The 22,105-nt window shown below is 28.3% G+C and overlaps 2 protein-coding genes across 3 annotated transcripts; both read left to right on the forward strand.

The window, feature by feature from the left end:
* The first annotated feature begins 813 nt into the window (after nucleotides 1-813).
* Nucleotides 814-2,964, forward strand: LOC124936444 (MKI67 FHA domain-interacting nucleolar phosphoprotein-like). Its single transcript, XM_047476941.1, has 9 exons — nucleotides 814-959; nucleotides 1,110-1,215; nucleotides 1,305-1,419; nucleotides 1,504-1,559; nucleotides 1,801-1,848; nucleotides 1,952-2,049; nucleotides 2,131-2,200; nucleotides 2,283-2,393; nucleotides 2,701-2,964. Exons 2-9 carry the CDS (start codon nucleotides 1,114-1,116, stop codon nucleotides 2,743-2,745), a joined length of 645 nt encoding a protein of 214 aa, XP_047332897.1. The 5' UTR covers nucleotides 814-959; nucleotides 1,110-1,113; the 3' UTR covers nucleotides 2,746-2,964.
* Nucleotides 2,965-17,487: 14,523 nt separating this feature from the next.
* Nucleotides 17,488-22,105, forward strand: LOC124934032 (ubiquitin receptor RAD23c-like). Of its 2 annotated transcripts, none has more exons than XM_047474492.1 (12): nucleotides 17,488-17,694; nucleotides 18,703-18,864; nucleotides 19,015-19,068; nucleotides 19,424-19,479; nucleotides 19,612-19,668; nucleotides 19,772-19,949; nucleotides 20,495-20,641; nucleotides 20,714-20,782; nucleotides 21,261-21,308; nucleotides 21,404-21,525; nucleotides 21,617-21,698; nucleotides 21,799-22,105. In XM_047474492.1, the coding sequence occupies exons 1-12, from the start codon at nucleotides 17,629-17,631 to the stop codon at nucleotides 21,913-21,915; spliced, it is 1,158 nt and encodes a 385-aa protein (XP_047330448.1). In that variant the 5' UTR covers nucleotides 17,488-17,628; the 3' UTR covers nucleotides 21,916-22,105. The 2 variants fall into 2 exon arrangements, with proteins under 2 accessions (XP_047330448.1, XP_047330447.1); XM_047474491.1 differs by having other exon boundaries at nucleotides 17,490-17,694; nucleotides 19,415-19,479.

Genomic DNA, 22,105 nt, shown 5'->3' on the forward strand with positions numbered 1-22,105 from the left:
TCATTAAGTAAATCTATTAAACACATCATTAAGTAAACATAGATTCTAACAAGTTCTTAATGAGAATTTAGAGATCAATTTTTTTTTTTCAAATAGAGAGTTTTAGGGTTTAACTAAAGTTGCTTTAATTAAACCTAATACAATCCCTACATATATCTAAGAACTTGTTTTTTTTTGTTTTATAACATTGATGATTATAATAATATTGGTGACTAACATTCTTCATTAAAACTATAAACTTAAGGTTTTGCGTATCGTATCAAATATAGAAAAAGATTATCATTTGGAAAAAATTCTTTCTCATAATAGATTATGCATTGTATCAAATATAAAATAATAGTTAATTTATAAATAATAAATTATAATATTAATAAAAATAAATAAGATAATTAAGTTTGTATAGAAAAAAAAAATAAATTAGTTTGAAAAGTTAAAGATCATATCAAATAAATCTAATCTGAAATGACAATAAATTATATTAAATATCTAATATTCAATTTTTATTAAGAACATTCTGATTAAGTGTTGTAATTAATTAATTATGGTTAGGGTTAACTATTTTTTTTCACAAAATAATACAAAAATAAATGTTTAGCAACTTTTGAGTTTGGCTGGTTGAATGGCTTGGTTGAATACTTTTGATTCCTTTTACAACTTAAAGACCATTTATTTCTCATTTTCAAAGTCTTAAGTTTTGAATTAAATTTTATCTAATTTTTTGAAAATATATCTCATTTTAAATTGAAATAAAGTTAGAGGGGAAGTTCATAACTATACAAAAATATGTAGGGCTAATTAATATTAAAGTAAAGAACACCAGCCAGCCCTAAGTTAAGTTTAGCAGGGCATTCCATTTTATAAAACCTTCAGCGGTGGTTTCGCCGCTCTTCAAACTCTGCCGCCATTAGCTTCGTCTCCTTTCTCCGTCATCTTCCTCCGGCAGAACACCTTCAAGTCTGGTAATTTTCCATTCCTGTGTTTGAAACGTCTATTATTCCGTCATCTTCCGGTTGATTTTCATATTTTTTTTTGTTTTCGTTTCTTGAGATTTTCATTATACAGTTGAATTTAGATGAAAGTTCTCAAAATTTGCTCTTTTTTATATTTAGAGAGATGGGTATTAAGGAGAAGAAACGTATGCAGAAAAGTTTAAAAAAAGCATCATCAAAATTTCCAGAGGCTAGTAGTGGAAAAGATGAAACTGCAGATTTCTTGGTATTTTTCTACTTTCTTTGTCATATGAACAAATTGTTTACTTCATGTATCTTATTTGATCTTTATATTTTCAATACATTGAATGATAGCCAATTGAAGGTGGTCCTGGACTTAAACTTGCTAAAACTGTACCATTGGCTAGTAAAGCTACAGTCCTCTATATAGGTCATATTCCACATGGGTTCTATGAGAATGAGATGGAAGGTGTGTTTAACATTGTAAAATTTGTGTAATTTCATCTTAATGAAAACAAAATATGGTAGATTTCATATTGATATTGCTTTGCAGGTTTTTTTAAACAGTTTGGTACTATCAAGAAACTTCGAATTGCAAGGAATAAGAAGGTAGATTCTCAAGAGTTTATCCTTTTTTGATTTGGGGTTATTTCAGATTAATAAGTAGTTGCTACATCTTTTATCTGTTTTCCCAAATAATCTGATTTACAAGCAATCCTAGATCAGATAAACCCTTTGCTTTCTTGCTTTTTTTATTCGAATGTTGAATTTGCAGTTGCATGATAACAATCCTATTTGTAAATCTGTGTTCATCACTAATTTTACCTTGTTGTGACATGATATATTGCAGACTGGAAAGTCAAAGCACTTTGGCTTCATCCAATTTGAGTCTCCTGAGGTTATACATTTATCGATTACTAACTTTTGCTTTGTGGAAATCTATTTCATATGCTTTTCAGTTTTCAGTTTTCAGTTTTAACCCATTGTGTTAATGAATTCAGGTTGCAAAAATTGTTGCTGAATGCATGAATAATTATCTTATGTGTGAACACATGCTAAAAGTTCACCTGATTGAACCTGAGAATGTTCATCCAAAATTGTAAGAAAATTTTTACAATCCTTGTGCAATGGTTACTCGTGCATTGCTTTAGGATCTGTATAACTTATTTATACTATTTAGGTGGAGTGGTGTTAACCGCTTTTACAAGCCTCCAGATTGGGTTAAAATTGAGAGGAAGAGGCATGACAAGGTAAGTTAAATAAATTGTTGATGCATTTAATCAAGGATTATCAAGAAAGAGAAGAGAATTGTAATGGAAATTGATGCTTTAGGAAAGAACATTGGAAGGGCACAAAAAATTGGTTGATGGAATCATGAAAAGGGATAAGAAAAGGAGGAAGAAGATAGAGGCAGCTGGTATGGATTACGAATGCCCAGAAATTGTAAGTCATTCTTGTTTGATGATTTTTTTTTTTTGTTATGCTTATTTCCAATTTTCGATTCTTATTAAGAACGCTCTTATTTAAAGGCGATTATAACTTTGTGGGTGGTGTTAGCCATAAAAATTTATACTTGTCTAGAAACAAATGTTGGTTATAGATTTGGAAACACTTTTGTTTCGTGATTTGGTAGAGAAACCAAACCAAACCAATCCAAACCGCCAATGAGTTTCTGATATTGTGTTGGACTAAGTTCATATACATTATTTTGAATTGATTATTTTTTCCTTGGATTGTTTTTGCTTTTCAGGTGGGAAGCAATCCGCCTGCTCCAAAGAAGATTAGGTTTGATTGAGGATTGTAATAATAGACTGAAATGCCCTCCCTGCCAAGCATCAGCAGTATATGAAAAATCCAAATTTTGAATGCATTTGGTTATTAACGTTGTATTAGTAGTATCTGGAGTTTTCACTTCACTGTTTTAACAGATTTTGTTTTCGGGTTGAATTATGGATCGATCGATTGTTATTTGAACCAAACATTTGCTTTAATGATCATTATTTCATAAGATTTAGTGACATGGTGTATTTGTTTGTTATATATGATTTGTTTTTCTTAGGAAGATAGCACAATATCCAATTCCATATAGGGTGTCTTCAGTTCTTATGGTTTATACACCGAAATGAATAACCAAAACGTTAAAGTTGGTTTGAGAAAATTGAGAAAATCTTAAATTATCGGTTTAAAGATTGGGTTAGTCGGTGAGTTACCGAATGTTGAGTTTAGTTAACATATTTTTTAAACCGTTTTTGATTGGTCTACCCTTACTTAGAATCAATAAATTGTGAAATCTTAAAATTTTATCTCTTTGATTAAACTTTTAACAATTTTTAATATTATTTGTTTTCTATTTTAATTATATATTTTCAATAATCTCAAATGGTCTAGTGGTTAGAGTGTTCACATTTTATATTTAAGATCAGTGTTTGAATCTCAAAATATGCAAATTTAGATTTTCGAGAATGCATTATTGATTATAATATAAAGTGGTACAACTTTTCGAGATGGATGTCGAGTGCTGAGTGGTTTGTCGAGTGTGAGATTGGAATTAGTGGTTGGTTTGACGAGCATTTGAAAGTGTGAGGTCACGAAATGTAGTTGATTTGTCGGTCGAGAGATATAGAAACATATGAAAAAGTGTGAGTCACGAGATGATGGTCAATTGGGAGTTAGTGGTTGAATAAAAGGTATGTGATCAATTGTGATTGATTGTTAATTTGTTGAAGTGATAGTAAAAAAGAGGTCGACTAAAATTTGGTGAGTGATTTGTTGAGTGATTAAAAAATATATGAAAAAATATGAGTCACAAAATTATAGTCAGTAGGTGGTTTGTTGAGAGGATAAAGATGCATATAAGGGATAAAGAGACATGAAAAAGTATGAGTTTCAAGACTGAGAGTCAGTTGGAGGGTTAGTGGTTGGTTTTGTCGAGGGATAAAAAGACATAAAAAAATGTGAGTCAAAAGATAAGAGTCAATTGAAGAGTTAGTGGTTGAGTTTGACAAGAGATAAAAATTGTGTTATCAATTGAAGTTGACTAAAAGTATTGAGTGGTTTGCCGTGAGAATAAAAAAATATAAGTCACAAGATAATGGTTAATTTATAGATTAAATGAGTGCTAATGGATAAAATATATATTAACATTAAGTTTAGATTAATAAACTAAAATAAATTTTAAATAAATTATATTTAAATAATATTAATTTTATTTAAAATATTTTTAAATATATGGACTTAGTACATTTACACGGGATTCATACCGTTAAAATAAACTCACTTTATTTTGCATATTTATAATACCGTTCACTTTTTTTAATTTTCATAACTTATGAGACCCGCTAAGACTAATTAATCATTTACAATGACTTAAAATATATATATATATATTTAAAAGTTAAATAAATAAAAAAGTAACAAATAGTCATTCCACTTCACGTTTCATAGCATTGTATCCATTATTTTAATATAAATAATGTATTTAAAATATATGTAAAACATAATTTGTTCTTTAAATTAAATTTCCTTTGTGCTTATATATATAATTTGCTTATATATAATAATTATATATGTTATTACATGAATTTTTTCAAACTTAAATATTTTAGATGTTTTTTTTATTAAACTCTTCTAGTAGATAGTGGATATATACTAGCTACAACACATTTACTGTACAATTACTTTTTCTCCTTATTTAGTCAACTATTCAAATATATAAATATATTTTAAATATTAGATCTTTAATAATACATTGTCCAATAAAACCATTTAAAATAATACAATAAATTGTAGCTCAAAATTATTATCCTCGTTAATATCTAGAAAATAAAAATAAACAATTAATGATCTACATGTTATATTTCATAAATAATTTATAAAAACAAAATCAATATAAAAATATTCAACAAAGACAAACTTATATGAGTTCAATGTATAACAAGTCAAACTAACCAATGTAACCATATAAAAAATTTCTATCAAATATTTTAATTGATAATATAATGATTTATAAAAGAGAATTGATAAGTAAAATCGAAAAAATTATGCTAATTAATAATTGATATGATCAGTTCCGAATTTTGGACTACCCTAGATCTGATAGAAAAATATGTCAATATTTCTTGTTACTCTAACTCTAGTTTAAAATGTTGATAAAAACTAATTTTAAGTAAAATTTGAACTCATAACTAAATAAAATATATGTTTTTATTTTAAATTACTAAGGTAAAATCTTTTATGTTTAAAAATAAAATAAATTTGACTAAACATTTTACTATTTGAAATAAATGGGCTACCCTGAAAAGTAGACCGTCTTGGCCCAAGAACTTGCCGAATTTACCCCAGGACCAACCCTAATAATTAATCATAATAGAGAATACACGGCAAGACAAGGTCTAAAATAATACAATTATAAGCTGGAAAGTTATATGTATAACTATGAGGGAGGTAAATGAGCCCTCAAATGCTCATAAAACATTTGCGACAAGCCCCATTTCTACAAACAAAACAAGTCAGATAGATGAATGAACCCGACATTAACCAACTATCTACCAAGTTCGATAGATAAATGAACCCGTCATTAACCAACTATCACCTTTCAAATAAGAGGTTTATTGTTGACTCAAAAGGATTCATTTTTTTTTTATTTTGAATATGAATTAATGTTATTTAAATCGTCTAAAGAAAGTCACATGGATAATAAAGAAGAATTGATTAAACATGAAAGTAATGGCGTAAAAGATGAACCACCCAAATTTGGGTAATAAATGGTTGAGATGAGATGAGGCCTTATAGGCCGGCTAATTTAGGGCACTCAAAATCAAATGCGCCATGGTCCACATTCCACAATGGATGCTTCTAGTTCTACCCTTTCAACATCCACCTTTGCCTTTTTCCAACTTTTCCACAAACAAATTCAAAAGAAAAATATTATTCTTTTCTATTTAAATATATTATTCTTAAATCAACATCAAAGGACATTTTTTTTGGGTTATTTTGGTTAATTTAAATATATATTCTTAATATTTAAAAATAATAAGAATATTTTAGTGAGATGACTTTTTTTAAACTCACAGATTTAGGTCAATTGACAAGAGAGTGATTTTTAAAATACTAAATGTTATAGGGTTTTTGATTCTCACTTAGAACGTTTTAAATGAAATTGAATTTTTTATTTAATTAAAGGATAAGTTTGAATCATCCCCTCTTCTAGCCTAGTAGCAACAAGAGGTGGATATCCCCCAGGCCTCCATGAGATCCTGGGTTCGAGCCCGTCAGACGACAAGTTCTGCACCTGGTTAATTGATTAAGTATGTTTGCGGGCTATGTACTTAACTTGCGGGAATTAGTCGCACTCCATAGGAGAAGCGGAACCCAGCGTTCTCAAAAAAAAAGTTTGAATCTAGATAAATCATTTCAAACAAGTCCTAATAGTTATCTCCTCTTTCAGTCTAACGACAACAAGAGTTGAATACCCAACCTTTTTAAGGTTCTAAGTTCGAGGATTTCGAGCCTGTCAGACCTGTCAGACACAAGTTCCGTTTGTCTAATTAAATTAGTTGAGTATGTTTGTGGGTTATGTGTTTAATTTGCGATCATTAGTCACACTTTAAAAAAGAAACGGAACTCAACATTTAAAAAAAAGTTTAAAAAACCACTAGTTCATTTCAATAATGTTTAAATACGTACCATATTAAACTAATAGCCATTTTTTTAATAACAAGTGGATATCGTGGAAAGGATAAACGGAAAAAAAATTGTTTAGGTGCATACAAATTTTTAGAGGATACATTCTTTTTTCAGTTTCTACTAAACAAAAAGTTATCTTTGTGAGAAAGAAACAAATTTCTTGAAAATAATGAAGGATGTGTTTTATAGATATGAAAGATTTTCAAACTATATAAAAAAACAATTTGTGTCATTTTGGTATGAATATATAAGAGATATAAGTTAATTATATAAATAAAATTTATCAGGATCATGCAAGCTTCCAATATAAATATAAAAAATAAGTAAACAAAAAATAATAATGAAATAACTTGTTGGTACAATAATATTATTTGTCCACACCTTTGCCGTCCAAATATTATTTTTCTGGAAATTAGATGAAGAGGTTTTCTCATTCCTTCTACAACCACAAGTCATCAAACTTACCTTTCTTCTATTATAAGTTAATATTAATTTTCTTAAATGAATTTGTATTTTTCCATCCACTCCAAAATTAAAACTCACAAAGATAAATATTTTTTTTGGGAATATGGCTCGCATTTAATAATCGACGAATCTTACCGATGAGGTCATAACTATGTAGATATTTGTGAGAAAAAAAAATTGTTTTCAAAATACTTGTCAAGTTACTAAGAAGAGAATTTTCTAAAATCATGGTTTAAATGATTTGTTTTAAAGTTTTTAACCGTTTAATATATCTATTCCTAGGTCAAATTTGAGAATCACTCCACTTTTGTTTTCAATAAATTCAACTCCAATCTATTCATTCACATTTATTCAATGTAATGGTCCCATACGTACTACCCTAAATAAGATGCTCAATTTCACTTTCGTATATTTCAATTCATGTGAACAAATAAATCAAAAGTCACAAGAATAATTAATATTATAATTCAATCCATTCATCATTTTGAATATATATTATATATATATATATATATATATATATATATATATATATATATATATATATATATATATATATATATATATTGAATATAGAAAACTAGGATCGATCCCTTTGTGGATTATTTTGAATATATACTAATACAAGAATTTGAACTTAGTTAGGGAACAAAAAGTCGTTCAGACCAACCTGTTTCGATCTTGAAATTAATTTGGAATCAGAATTCTAATTCTTATATTTGAAAGGAATATAATAAAAAAAATTTAAATATATATTATTTATATTGTCATGATATTAATAAACATATTATGATAAATTAAGTGTCGATATTTTTGTTTAACATGCTAACTTGTTAAATTAAAAAATATATATGTTTGACATTTTAAAATTTTAAATTAAAAATAAAATAAAAATATCGTTTCACAGGTTAACTTGCTAAATTAAAAAAAAAAATCTTATTTATCGGGTTCGACTTTTAACTTAATAAATTAAAAAATTATCATTTTAACATTTTAATTTTTTTAATTAAAAATAAAATATGGTTATCATGTTAACTTGATAAATTAAAAGAATATATATATATATATATATATTTATTTATTTATTTATCTGTTCAACATTTAATTTACTAAATTAAAAATAAAAATATGAATTTAAGTTTTTAAATTAAAAAAAAAATATTATCGATTTAACACGTTAATTATATTATAAATAATAAAATATTTATTCAAAAAACATAAAAAAAAAATTATAATTATAAATTAAAAGAGTGAAATTAAAAATTAAAAAATTAAAAAATTTCAAATTTTAATCTTAAAATTCCAAACCTAATAATTAAAATCACATTTCCAAACCCCAAAAGAAATTGAAGTCAAAAGGACAATAAATAGATAGAGGTGTTCTAGTGTGAGGCAAGCTAGACCGCTGACCAGTTGAAAGGCCCCTCCAACAGCATCTACCCAAACAAATTAAAATAAACTACATTACTTTTGAGCTTAATACTTAAGAAATTATTATAATTAAACTAAATTATCTATGTTAAATATAATTTAAATTTATTAATATTTTTAATATAAAAAATGTGACCACAAGATATCCCCTCCAGTAGAAGAGGGATTAATATTATTCATATAATATAAAATATAAGAAGTTAAATTAAAAATAATAATAATTTATTTTGGCCGAAAGGTTTTTGAATTGATGTTGTTCTACAACCTTTTTCAGTTCTAATCTTAATAAAACATTATCAATATTTGAGATTTGATTCATTAATTGTTTTACCTTAGATCTTAGAAATCAATGGTGGTATCATTGTTATATTTATTTTACATGTTTTTTCTAATGTCAAGTTTCATCTTCAAGGAATAGATCTAATATAGAGAAAAAAGAATTGGATAATATACCCTAACTTAATTCCTTAGGTTTTGGTTCTAATCTTTGGTACGTCTCATCTAATTAAATTGGTTAGATATGTTTACCAATAATTATGTATTTAACTCGCATGAATTAGTTATATTCGAAAATTAGATGCAAACTCAAAGTTCTAAACTAAAATTAATGATAGAATAATTTATATTTATTAAAAAAAAATTAATTAATTTTGAAATTGATTCTTCCAATGTCTAATTTTGTTTTATATTTTAATAAATAAATCTTAAATATATCATTTAGTTAAATATGACTTTTTTATATAAATATTTTTAATTTAATTTGTATGGAACTCTTTTTATTCAATAATATTTTATGATTAAATAATAATATTAACTATTATTTTTATTTAATAATAATAACATAGTATTTTATATAAAAAAAATACAATTACAATATAATTATAAATTAAAGTAATAAATATTTATTAACTATTAAAAATATGTAAGAATGTAGTAGTTATCTATATATATATAATGATGCTTAATTTTTAAAGTGTCTGGATTGTCGGGTCGAGAGCTGTGGTTAATTTGAATGTATGTGAGAATAAATGGATACTTGGGTCGGATTGTGGGTTGACCCGCCCATAAACTTAAAACGGTTAAAAATACTATAAGTATGGTTCGAACTTGTAACATAACAAAAACAAGTACAACATTTTATCCAACTAGGCTAATAACACTTTATATTTTAAATTCAACCCAAAATTTGATAAACGCGTGACATTTTAACAATATAAGTTCAACTTTTTAACTAACTAATCTATATATATATAATGATGCTTAATTTTTAAAATGTCCGGATTGTCGGGTCGAGAGTTGTGGTTAATTTGAACATATGTGAGAGTAAATGGATATTTGGGTCGGATTGTGGATTGACCCGCCCATAAACTTAAAACGGTTAAAAATAAAATTAAAAATACTATAGGTATGGTTCGAACTTGCAACCTAACAAAAACAAGTATAATCTTTTAACCAACTAAGCTAATAACACTTTATATTTTAAATTCAACCCAAAATTTGATAAACGTGTGACATTTTAACAATATAAGTTCAACTTTTTAACTAACTAATCTATATATATATATAATGATGTTTAATTTTTAAAGTGTCCGAATTATCGGATCGAGAGCTGTGATTAATTTGAATATATGTGAGAGTAAATTGATACTTGGGTTGAATTATGGGTTGACCCGCTCATAAAATTTTTACCGTAATATTTTTTTACCTTGAAATAGATGCTAGTTATATATAGGAATAATTAATAGTCTTAAAATATTAATACAAAAGGCATAAAATAATATATAAGTATTTTATTTTAATATTTTAAATATTTGTTAAATAATTAATTTAACAAGTCATTATACATATTAATTTTGTATGAAAAATATTTTTATAATGTAAAAACAATAGTAATTATTAAATAAAAAATAATTAAATTATTATTTTGAAAAAAGCTATATGTTGAGCTTGGTTGATATTCTCTTACAAGACAACAAACTAATTAATTAGTTTAAGGTTCTTAACTATGGGTGACACACCTACTAAAGATTTATAACAAAGGAAATAGTAATTATATGGGTGTTACACCTACTAATTATATTAAGATTTGAATTTGAATTTGGGCACTTTTATCGTATAAAATTTCAATTGCGCTATTTAAAGCTCGAATTTTTAATATTTTAATTTTAATATTACTTTGGAGATTGTGTACAAAATGAGGCTAGTAGAGAAGATGGTATCATGGCACTCAAGGTGGAACTTCATCAAACTTTCAATTGCCTTTTATGGACATATATGGGGCTCCCTTTAGTTTGGTACGCTTTAAAGTTTAAGTTTTATATGAGACGATTCAAAGGTTAAGTCTTATATATCAAAAACAACTAACTTCAAGTCCCAAATAATAGTTTAACCGTTTTCTTTAATATGAAATTGAGTATGGTTCAACTAATTGTATTTGAAGAATACACGCAAATGAACTTTTATAGCAAGATAGATGGTCGGTCCCCCTTTTGCTTAGAGGGGAATTTAATTTATCTTTGTGTCCTCATTTAAATCAAACATAATTAGTAAAACACAATTCTTATTTACTGTTAAACAATAAAATAAACTATTCCAATCGGGCATGATGTCTCATTCCAATATTGCCTCATAGATGACATCAAAATGACAATGAGACAATAGGGTCATGAGGCGGTGTCTATGTTCCTCCGTTCTATTCGGTGATCTTATGAGCTATTGTTTATAATGTAGGTCGTGAATTTGAATCATATACTATCGATCGTGTGGATACCTAATCTTAACCTCGGAGTAAATAGGTTGGAGCATACATAAATACAAGTATGAGTTAATTTTGAACACAGCGATGTCACAATTCCACGTCTTGACGATACAATGAAGATGATAAACAAGAGGCCCATCTAGACATCACTGGCAAATTAGGACATTTCCATGTCTAAGTATAAGATTTGTTTGCTCGGATAGATAGAAATCGAAACAACGGAAATTATCATAGAGGTTAAAAAATAATGGTTGAGGAGAAAAATAAATTGAAGATGTGATTGTTAACTAATTAATCTTTATTTGATCAAATTAATTTTGAAAGAAGTTAACTTTGGTAATAATCCACCTCTCTCAAACAAGACACAAGTTACTTCTAGGCTAATAAATGTCAATATATTGCACATAATTATGTACACAAAAAGACACCTTTTGATTTAGAAAAGATTAGTTAACATCACAAGTTACTTCTTGTATACTATGAGTCACAAATAAGAAAGACACATATAACTGAATATACTATTTGTGAATCACTTATGTCTAATTGTGACTATCCTAATTATCCAAATCAAGTAACCTAGTCCTAATTTGAAACAATTATCTAGTAAGAAAATTAGAATTAAGTTAGGTTAAAGATATTCAAGTCTACATTATTGCACCACTTGTCATGGGATATATGGTTTAAGAGAACTCCTTTGTCATTGAAAGGGTATTATTTTTCTTATTAAAACCTTTGTCGGTGGTCTTTCAAATATGGATTTAACGTACCTGGTTTGTTAGTTGTTATTCATAATGTTGAATTATTTTTCCTCTTTTGTTTCTTTTAAAATAGATCACAAAAATTAAGAGATTATGAAGATTTTTAGGAAGGACGATGAACTCCATAACTTACGTAACGAGCTTCTCAAACGAATTTTAGAAAACGTTAACACTATTAAAAATACGCATTGAGAGGGACGGATCCAAAAATGACGTTGGGATGAGCTTGAAAATATTTAGGATATAACTGAATTTTTTAGAAAATTGTGAATTAACGGTTAAATCAACATAGATTTTTGCCTATTTTTTAGAAATATATAAATAAATAGTGAATTAAATTTTAAAAAATAGAAAATTATGAGATTATATCACATTTGTAGTGTACCATTTATTTTGTAGCCTTAAGACCACCTCAGTCCTAAGTTGATACGTCATGCGCATCGGTCGAATACTATCACTGAAAATACATGTACTCCTTTCCAACTAGATAGACATATAACGTAGCATGGTGTTAGTACTCTCTTCGTGTAGAATAAATATTTATCCTCAGTGTTTGCAAAATTTTAAAAGGAAAATATGGAGCTAGCATTGGTGAACATCATTATAATAGGCATACCCAAACAAGTCACACAGAAAATCAGGAAAAAAATAAAGACAGATAACAACTCTATTTTTCATATTTTAATTAATCAATTCCTTAAAAATATTGAAATGGCAGGTTGAAGTCGTTGTCAAACATTAGAATATATGGTACTGAATTATATGTGCAACTAACACATGGAGTCTTAATTATTAATATTGCATTTTGATGTCTAATTGGTTTGTTTTTATAGCTAATTAATTATTAATATTTGAGATTCTCCATTTTATGTATTAATCTTGTCATTTAAAGAAAATTGAAATGATATAGAGATTAGAGTTTTAGGGTTGGTTATGACTATATAAGTCATGTATGACTAACTATTAGGGTTTGTTCGGGTTGAATTATTCAACATAATCCAATATTATTTCATTTTCTCAATTAATTTATCAAATTATTAAAATATTATATATTTTTTCATTCTATAAATTAATAACTTTTAATTTTTTTTATTAAAAATATTTCATTTATTTAAAATTATCACTGATCACTATATTTTAAATAATTCAAAGTTATTTACTGGAATTTGAACAAATCCTCACCGACTCTTCAAATGTCTAATATTACTCTCGAAACAATAATAACATTTTATTTATTTATTTATTTATTGAGGGCAAACAATTACATATGTGGACAGGTTAGGCAGCATAATGGTAGGTATGGATCCTAATGTCATATTGAAAACATTTATCTTTACTTGTCGGTTTGGTTACTTAACACCTAAGCAATTATAAGTTATATAGCGTCCCAAAAATATCTCTAATTTGATTAAAGCTAAAACGTTTTGATTAATGTCGTCGTAATGGTGAAATCGTGCTAACCACCATAAAAAATAAATTTAGATAAATAAAAGTAAAATCGATTCACATATATTTTTTTTTTTTTCAATTCATACATTTATAGATGAATTTTTATAGATCTAAAGTGAAATGGACTTAAAAAATGTTAATATATAATGAATAAAAAATAATAATTTTAAATAAAAAAAATATTTTAATAAATTAATTGATGTAGTATACTCAGGTTCATAACAATACAAATCGTTTTATTAAAGTTGATAAGATATTTACTGTCATTAATTATTAAATTTATGCCATTAATTTAGTGATGGTTGACAATTTAAATTATTATTTTGACTATGGTGGTTATAAACGAGTCAAATTAATTTCGAGGCTAGGCTCAAACTCGATTAGAGTTTTTATATTAGAGCACGAATTCGACTAGTATAATTTAGTTGAGCTCGAGCTCAGTTTCAGTGAAAGACCTCGTTACAACTTAAAAGAATGATTCATGTTAGGGGAAGAGATTCACTTTTTTTTTAATTATTAAATATTACTTTTAATAAATATTAATATATTAATTAATATTAAACGAACTTTTTAAATGAACATGTTGGAGAGCTCATAAACAAAAATCTAAACGAATATATTCGCTCACCCATTAACAAGTCTTTAAATGAATATGTTTGCGAGCCAACGAGAGACGAATATCTAAAAGCTCTAACTTGGTTCGTTTAAATTTTCAAATATTTAAACCAACTCGCGCTTGTTAAGACTAACCAACGATTTTTTACTTAGTCGAGATTTGAATAAGTTTCTTTTCCTTCCTAGTTATAACTGAAGAATTGCAATTAGGAACCTTTATTTTGAATTTTTTATACCTAACTAACTATTTTACCACAACCATACAACATTTTCACAAACTCTTAAAATTCTCTAAAAAGACAATGTACTTCATAAATTGAGATACTTGTAATAACCAAATCATACCAGCAATAACAACAAATATATGTGGAATAAAATTCATATATAAATTTTATTGATTCAACCCATTAGAATGATGAGGAGCTTGTTATATTTTAAGAATTCTAAAATTTATATTTATTATGTTCATCAAAATCATAATAATGAAAAAAAAATTTAAAAGTATGATCCATAAATAATATTTACATAAAAAAAAAAATCAATTATAACGTAGATAGGTAACTATCCAACAAATAATATTTAAGCTACAAATAATATTTACACAAGATTCTGATTAAAAAATAATCATATACCAACAATGAAAAAGAACCCACTCTCAATTTAGGAGATTTTTCTGATAATAATTGATATAAGTTTTTAAAACCAAATTATAATTCTTAGAAATAAAAAATATCATCCTGATGGATCCCTCTTAGGCAGTAACTATAGCCCAAATTAATAATGGGCTTTAGTTTGAAACACAGGTCCACAACTGATTTCCATTATATTGTTGATCCAATAATCCTCCACATTCCCTTAATTTGAGTCCAGCTTTTTGGAGTATAATTTTTTATTTAAAAAATAATAGTCTAGTTAGTTAATTTTTTTTTAAAAAAAAACTAAAAAAATATCTTTTATGATATAAGATTCGAACTTGTATAGTAGATTTTTAATTTTTTTTGTTGAGTGGCCGGGAGGTGTGGCCCTAGGCTGTGGTCGCCTAGCTCACCTCATCCGAAGGGGTAGCTTGCCCATTAACTCGATATAAATTTATTGTTATTATTTTCGTATAGTTAGCTCGACTCATTACAACTTAGATCAATTTTAGTAAAAAAATTTCGTAAGTATATTACTTTTTTTAAGCTTTCTAGAGTAGATTCGAATATGAATTTTACTTGATTGTAAAAATATATTTTTATTAACTCTACTATGAAAATCTAACTTTGTTTATCTAATCCAAGGAAATATATTTAACTCGAACCACCCTTTGATTGGCTTGAAAATAAAAAAAAATGTTCCTATAATGATTTCTGAAATAGTAAAAAAAGCTCATGAAATATTTGAATCCAAAAATATCATATTACTCTACTTTTCTTCTATTATATCATTTAATTTATTATTTAAAATCCTTATTTTTTTATCATTATATATATATATATATATATTAAAAGGTCCACTATATTAAAAATAAATAAAAAACAATACTTAATAAGTTATCGAGCTCGTAAATTTTCAAGAAAAACGATTAACTTCCCGACAGACTTTACTGAATTTCCTAAACAAATCTCAGAAATCATCATAATAATAGTATTATGAATGATATTCATCGAACAACTACGATTCTTAAAAGTTCAACGATTTCTTTTCAACCATATAGTCCACCAAAGAATAATTGGGATGGTAACCCAAATATGTTGTAGACTTGTCATATCAGTCGCGTCAATCCAAATTTCTTAGCAACTATCTATAGACTCGGTCATCATCCAATAAATCCTAGTAATACTCCCTAGAAGGCTCTAAATACTAATCAGTATCGATAACGTAAAAATAAGTGAGTTGTCGATTCAACATCTTCTTGACACATACGACTAGCCATAATACACATTTTTTCATGCACATATAATCTGTTAGAATTTCACCATGAATAACGCTCCATCCAAATAACGAGATCTTGGATGAAATCTTTGACTCCTAAAGTTTTTTCCAATAAAAATTATATGAAATCATCTTATCAAACAATTTGTAACAATGTCTCACATTAAAATTATCCATATTTTGTTAACGCCTAATGTTTTGTTCAGACGGTGACACTTGTTTGCGTCCTACTAAAAGTAAAACTCTATTATGGGACGAAGTCTCCATCATGTTTAATCTCCCTGTATATCTAATTCGGTTAGCGAAACCACTAGACCGATGATAAAATATGTCCTTAATTGTGATATTTCTACATATAATAATGAAATCAAGCTTATGATACACCGTAGCTAGATTTTTGACACTACACCAAATGTTGTCCCAAAATCTAATAGAATAATCATCCCCCACAATGAATCTAGACTGCTCGCAAAAACTATTCCACATAGGATAAATTTCCTTCTAAATGCTACACCCCACTAGATAATTGGACATTTTGATTAACCAACTAGATCAATAACTACCATTCTTACATCTGATTATCGATGCTCAAACAGCTCCATTGCAAATCTACTATACCATTTTGATAAAAAATATTTATTAAATGAAATAAGATCTCGAATATCTAGACTTACTTAATTTTTAAAACATTTAACATTATCTCAATTAACTATATGACAAAACGATGAGTTAGAAGATCTCCATAGAAATTTACACATTATTTTCTCCATTTTCACCGTCACACTCTTGGGGAGAATGAATAACGACATCATGTTTGTGGACATAGATGACAACACACTCTTAATGAGGATTAGCCGACCCCTATTGAGATTATTTTTTTTACTTTTCCATCTAGACAAATTACCTTTCATTCTAATGATAATCGGGTCTCAAGAGACATTGGATCACAATTTAGCACCTAATGACATTCTTGTGTTGACGGAAGTTCACAAATTCTGAACCCCGACATATTTGTCAACCTTATCATTTTTTATTTGAAACATAATTTGAAAAAAAGATGAATAACTTATTAAAATTAACTTAAAGATTAGGGTGTTTTATCATTATATATTAATAAATAACCAAATAGAACAATGTCATTAAGGTAAGAATGTTGAGGTTTGGAACAAGTGAATTATTTTAAGAGTTTAATTTTTAAAAAGAAATTCTTAAATTATCTTTTCCTAGGGTTAAAAAAATATAATATACTTAATTTATTGACGAGTTTATTAACTAATTTTAAATTTAATCAAATTAAATTATTGAAAATATCATCATATTTAAAATAATATAACATGTTTAATGAGATTATAAATTAAAAATCAACTAATTTATCTTAAACCCATTACGGCGCCGTTTTGAGGGCAAGGTTTATTTGACATATCTTGTTCCCTAATTCTTGAGTTAAAGGCTTCGGCGATTCTTGCTTTCCGAATTTTCTCTCTCTTCTTCCTTTTGCTCTCTCTCTCTGGATTCTTCTTCATCATCATCTACGGTATAAACTAAGAAGGATCGGAGCTCCGCTCTACTGAAACGGATCGGAGATCGAACATAGAGTTGAGTAATGAAGATTTTTGTAAAAACTTTGAAGGGAACTCACTTTGAAGTTGAAGTTAAGCCTGAAGATAAGGTAATCATATCTTCTTCCTTTTTTTGATTAACATTTGTGCTATATTTGCATCGGCTAGGGTTTTACTTGTGGTGTTTTTCATGCGTCGTGGTATTGAAACATAACGGAGTAATGGAATTTTTATCTGTTTACGAATTTCGTGAACTTGATTAACTATGAATCTAAAGTTAAGAGTCGATTTAGAGCTGATAGGTTGGATTTTTGGACAATTGAAGTGCAATTTTTTACATTGGTTTCATATTCCTTATTGACTGATATATCTATCAATTACCTAGTTTAAGACGTTTCTTGAGTTTGTTAGGTATTCATGTTTTCTATCAGCTAGTGAATGTCTTCCAACCTTTCATGCAAGATTTAGGGTTTTTGGATAGATGCTTACTTTGGAGATATAATTTACTCAATGCATGTAATGTTATTAAGATTCGCAAGATTGTCGGGAATGCGAGGAGGAACACTAACAATGACTATTAATTGTAGTGATAAGATAATAATCCATAACAGGTTATTAAGTAAATGATAGTGATAATTCCTTATTATGTTCGATTTGAACACGAAAGTATAAGTATTCAATTTTGAGTTTTTTTTAGATTGAAGGAATCTAGTTAACATTGTCGCTTACAGTATTCAGAATTTAAAAAGATAACATAATCGAAGAGCTTCTATTTGGTATAAATTTGTTGTGCTTCAATCATTAGAAGTGATGTATAAGTTCGAGGAATCAAGTGCTGAAACTTCTATTTTTATGCTCCATTATATTGGCCTCTTAATTTTTCCTTAATCTGTGTTCGTGCTTTATGTGAGCTCATTACGACTTAATTTCTGTATTCGTGTGTGTGACTGAAAACCTATGGAAAAGCCATCTAACCTGTATGTTTTCAATTTCTGTGAAGCTTGTTTTTACGTTGATCCTTATATAGTTTTTAGGTTTTTTTTTTTCTGTTTTTAAATTTTTCTGTAGCTTATTGTTGTTTTGTCTTCTCATCTTGTGTTGATAAACTGCTTTTCTAGATCGCTGATGTTAAGAAAAGCATAGAATCTGTCCAAGGAGCAGGTGTATATCCTGCTGCACAACAGATGCTTATTCATCAAGGGAAGGTTCTCAAGGATGGAACAACCTTGGAAGAAAACCAAGTTGCTGAAAACAGTTTTGTTGTCGTCATGCTTTCCAAGGTAAATATTATCTTTGTTTCATACTTTTATTGAATAGTTATTAAATATGTCTGTTTTCATATATGTTTTTCTCTTTCTCTGTATTAAATGACAATTTGTCATCTTTTGGTGCTAGTTAAGTAATTGTTTTTTTATAACATCTATTATCAGACCAAGACCCCAACAGCTGAAAGTTCTGCACTAACCACTGCACCCACAATTAAGGTCAGTACACGCTTTTTTTGTTTAGAGCAGTTTTAGTAAGAAGCTTGAAGTGCTGAAAGTGTGCTAAATGTATATTGGCCATGTTGATAATTTGAAGTTTTGTAAGCCCGTCTCTAGACTATTAAGCACAGTTTCATTCAGTTTAAGCAGCATGATCAAAATTTTGCTGATGGACTATTCTGCCCTTGATACTATTGTTCATTATCCACTTCTATTTTGCCTCATTTTTACTTTGTTTGCAATACTCCAATATAGCTTGCTTCCTGAATAGAAGAGAATTGAGACAATAAGTATTCAGACAAGTACAAAAATGAAAAGTAATAGAAAAATCTTATCCTACTTGTAGGCACCACAGACAAGTGCTCCAGTGCCTCCTGCAGCCCCTCAACCTCCTACAGCATCCTCAACAGCGTGAGTTTCAATCAGCTTTTTTTTGGGGGAACGTTTCAGTCAGTTTTGTTGATTCTTGCATGGGATGCTTTAGTGAATAAATCTTTTTCTGCATTTCTATTTTTGGCCTCATGCGTCGTTTCTGCTCTGTAGTTCAAGTCCTGCCCCAGCAGCAGCAGCAGCAGCTCCTGCTACATTGGTTACTGCAGGGTATTGTTCCTTCAATTAGCCTCATCTTCTATATTCTGAAGACTAAATTTTTGCAAAATCCTAAATTGTTCTATTAATAAATTTCTGTAGCATGTTGAATCAGGTCAGAGTCTGATGTCTATGGTCAAGCAGCTTCAAATCTAGTTGCTGGGACTAATCTTGAGGGAACAATTCAACAAATTCTGGACATGGGTGGAGGTACTTGGGATAGGGAGACTGTTCTTCGAGCTCTTCGTGCTGCTTTTAATAACCCAGAGAGAGCTATTGAATATTTGTACAGTGTAAGTTTATACTCCGCCAAATAATATTCACATTTTATAACTTCTCACTAAGTCTGTCTTGTTTTTTATCCATAATATGTTTTTTCAATTCATGTTGTCTGTTTGTTGCCAATAACTACGGTCGTGTTTGATATGGGTTATTTGAGGTTAATTTCAAATAACCCATTATCCAATAAATCACCTCATTCAACTCATCAACCAAAATACCCTCTATTTCTAAACAATGATAATAATTTTTCATTATATATTTATAACCCAAATATTCAATTTTCAATAACCTACATTAAGCAAAGTTATTTTGAAATTACCACTTGGTTATTCAAATAACCCAAGTATATTGAGGTTGGAGTTACTTTTATACTCATATATTTCATTATTTTCTTACCCACTCAAGGTAGTTCAAGTGATAAGAGTGTTGAATTAAGAGGTTGATGTCTCAGGTTTGATTGAAGTGGGGGCCATGTGGTGGGATGCAGATGTTATTTAGTGTAGATTTAAATTGGTTATGTGAAAATCATTCAAAAAGCAAAATTTGGTATCTGTAGGGAATTCCTGATGTCGCTCCTGTGGCTCCAGCTCCAGCTCTAGGAAGTGTGATCCCTCCAGCTCAGCCTCAAGCAGAACAACTTACAGTACCTGCAGCTCTTACTTCTAGTGGACCTAATGCGAATCCATTAGACTTGTTCCCTCAGGTAGTTTATCACTTTTCATTGTCATCCTATTTGTTCAATGCATGATCACTGGTATGTTCTTTGCATTATTAGGGTCTGCCAAGCATGGGCTCCAACACTGCTGGTGCGGGCACACTGGACTTTCTACGTAATAGTCAACAAGTATGTTTTTCATCAACCAAAATAACCTATATACAGTGTATATATATATATATATATATATATATATATATATATATATATATATATATATATATATATATATATATATATATATATATATATATATATATATATATTCATTATAGATTTATACTCTTCAATGTGCTGTTACTCAAATAACCTGAATTTTCATAACCTACATCGAATGGGGGTATTTGAATATAAACACCTGCTTATTCAAATAACCTTTTATCCCATCATCAATCACTTCATCGATCAAATCATCAACTAAAAATACCAAATTACCCTTACCCTTAATTTATTTTTTTGAAATTTTAATTATTATATACAAATGATATTTAGTCCACTTTTTCATCAAGGTTTTTTCCATCAAACTAGCTCCAAGTTTCATCTTTCTTCTTCTCCTTTTTGTGCACTTGCTAAACCTGACGTTTGGAATATATTCTGGCTGTATCAGTTTCAAGCATTAAGATCCATGGTGCAGTCTAATCCACAAATTTTACAGGTTTTGATTATTATCTATCTCTTTGGAGTATTGCATTTTTTTTTTATCAGTAACTCCTAATGGGTGGTGTGTGTATTACTTTTTGTTGATGACAGCCAATGCTTCAAGAGCTAGGGAAGCAAAATCCTAATCTGATGAGACTTATACAGGAGCATCAGTCTGATTTTCTTCGTCTGATCAACGAACCTGTTGGAGGAGGAGGTGGTGGAACGGATGGGTAAGTAAGATGTATATTGTGTTGTTGCTTGCTTATTTGCTGAATTTCAAATTGTTATTTTTCTTTTTGTGTTGAAATGAATTATTATTAGGAACACAAGGAGTCACCCGGATTTAGGAGCAGTGCCACCAGCTGTAACAGTGACTCCTGAGGAACGTCAAGCCATCGATCGCGTAAGTAATCAAGTCTTCGAAGATCTAGAGCTTGTTTGATGTAGGGTTTCATTTTATATGAATAATTTTTATCATGTGCTATTGTTGTTCTTCTATGCAGCTTGAAGCGATGGGGTTTGAAAGGGCACTAGTATTGCAGGTGTTCTTTGCGTGCAACAAGAATGAAGAACTTGCTGCCAACTACCTTTTGGATCACATGCACGAGTTCGAAGAATAGTAGGGTATTATTATTAGAGCAATTATATAGTTGGAACACCAATTTCAGTTTATTTTCCCTTTTCCTTGTTGTTTATCAGTCTTTTTTTTCATTACACAATGGTACTCTAGTTTGTCTCATTTTATTGTTCTGGACAGGAATTATGTTGCCTTGCTTTTTTTTTTTATCAAGTACTTTCCATTCCAATTGT

Source organism: Impatiens glandulifera, chromosome 4, assembly GCF_907164915.1.
Source record: "Impatiens glandulifera chromosome 4, dImpGla2.1, whole genome shotgun sequence".
In the NCBI taxonomy this organism is placed as follows: domain Eukaryota; kingdom Viridiplantae; phylum Streptophyta; class Magnoliopsida; order Ericales; family Balsaminaceae; genus Impatiens; species Impatiens glandulifera.

Coding starts and splice junctions, on each gene's coding strand:
- LOC124936444 (XM_047476941.1), top strand. CDS start 1,114: ATGGGTATTAAGGAGAAGAAACGTATGCAGAAAAGTTTAAAAAAAGCA. Junction 2,050..2,130: donor GAGAATGTTCATCCAAAATT/GTAAGAAAATTT, acceptor TATACTATTTAG/GTGGAGTGGTGTTAACCGCT. Junction 2,201..2,282: donor AGAGGAAGAGGCATGACAAG/GTAAGTTAAATA, acceptor TTGATGCTTTAG/GAAAGAACATTGGAAGGGCA.
- LOC124934032 (XM_047474491.1), top strand. CDS start 17,629: ATGAAGATTTTTGTAAAAACTTTGAAGGGAACTCACTTTGAAGTTGAA. Junction 20,642..20,713: donor CATTAGACTTGTTCCCTCAG/GTAGTTTATCAC, acceptor TTGCATTATTAG/GGTCTGCCAAGCATGGGCTC. Junction 21,309..21,403: donor CTAATCCACAAATTTTACAG/GTTTTGATTATT, acceptor TGTTGATGACAG/CCAATGCTTCAAGAGCTAGG.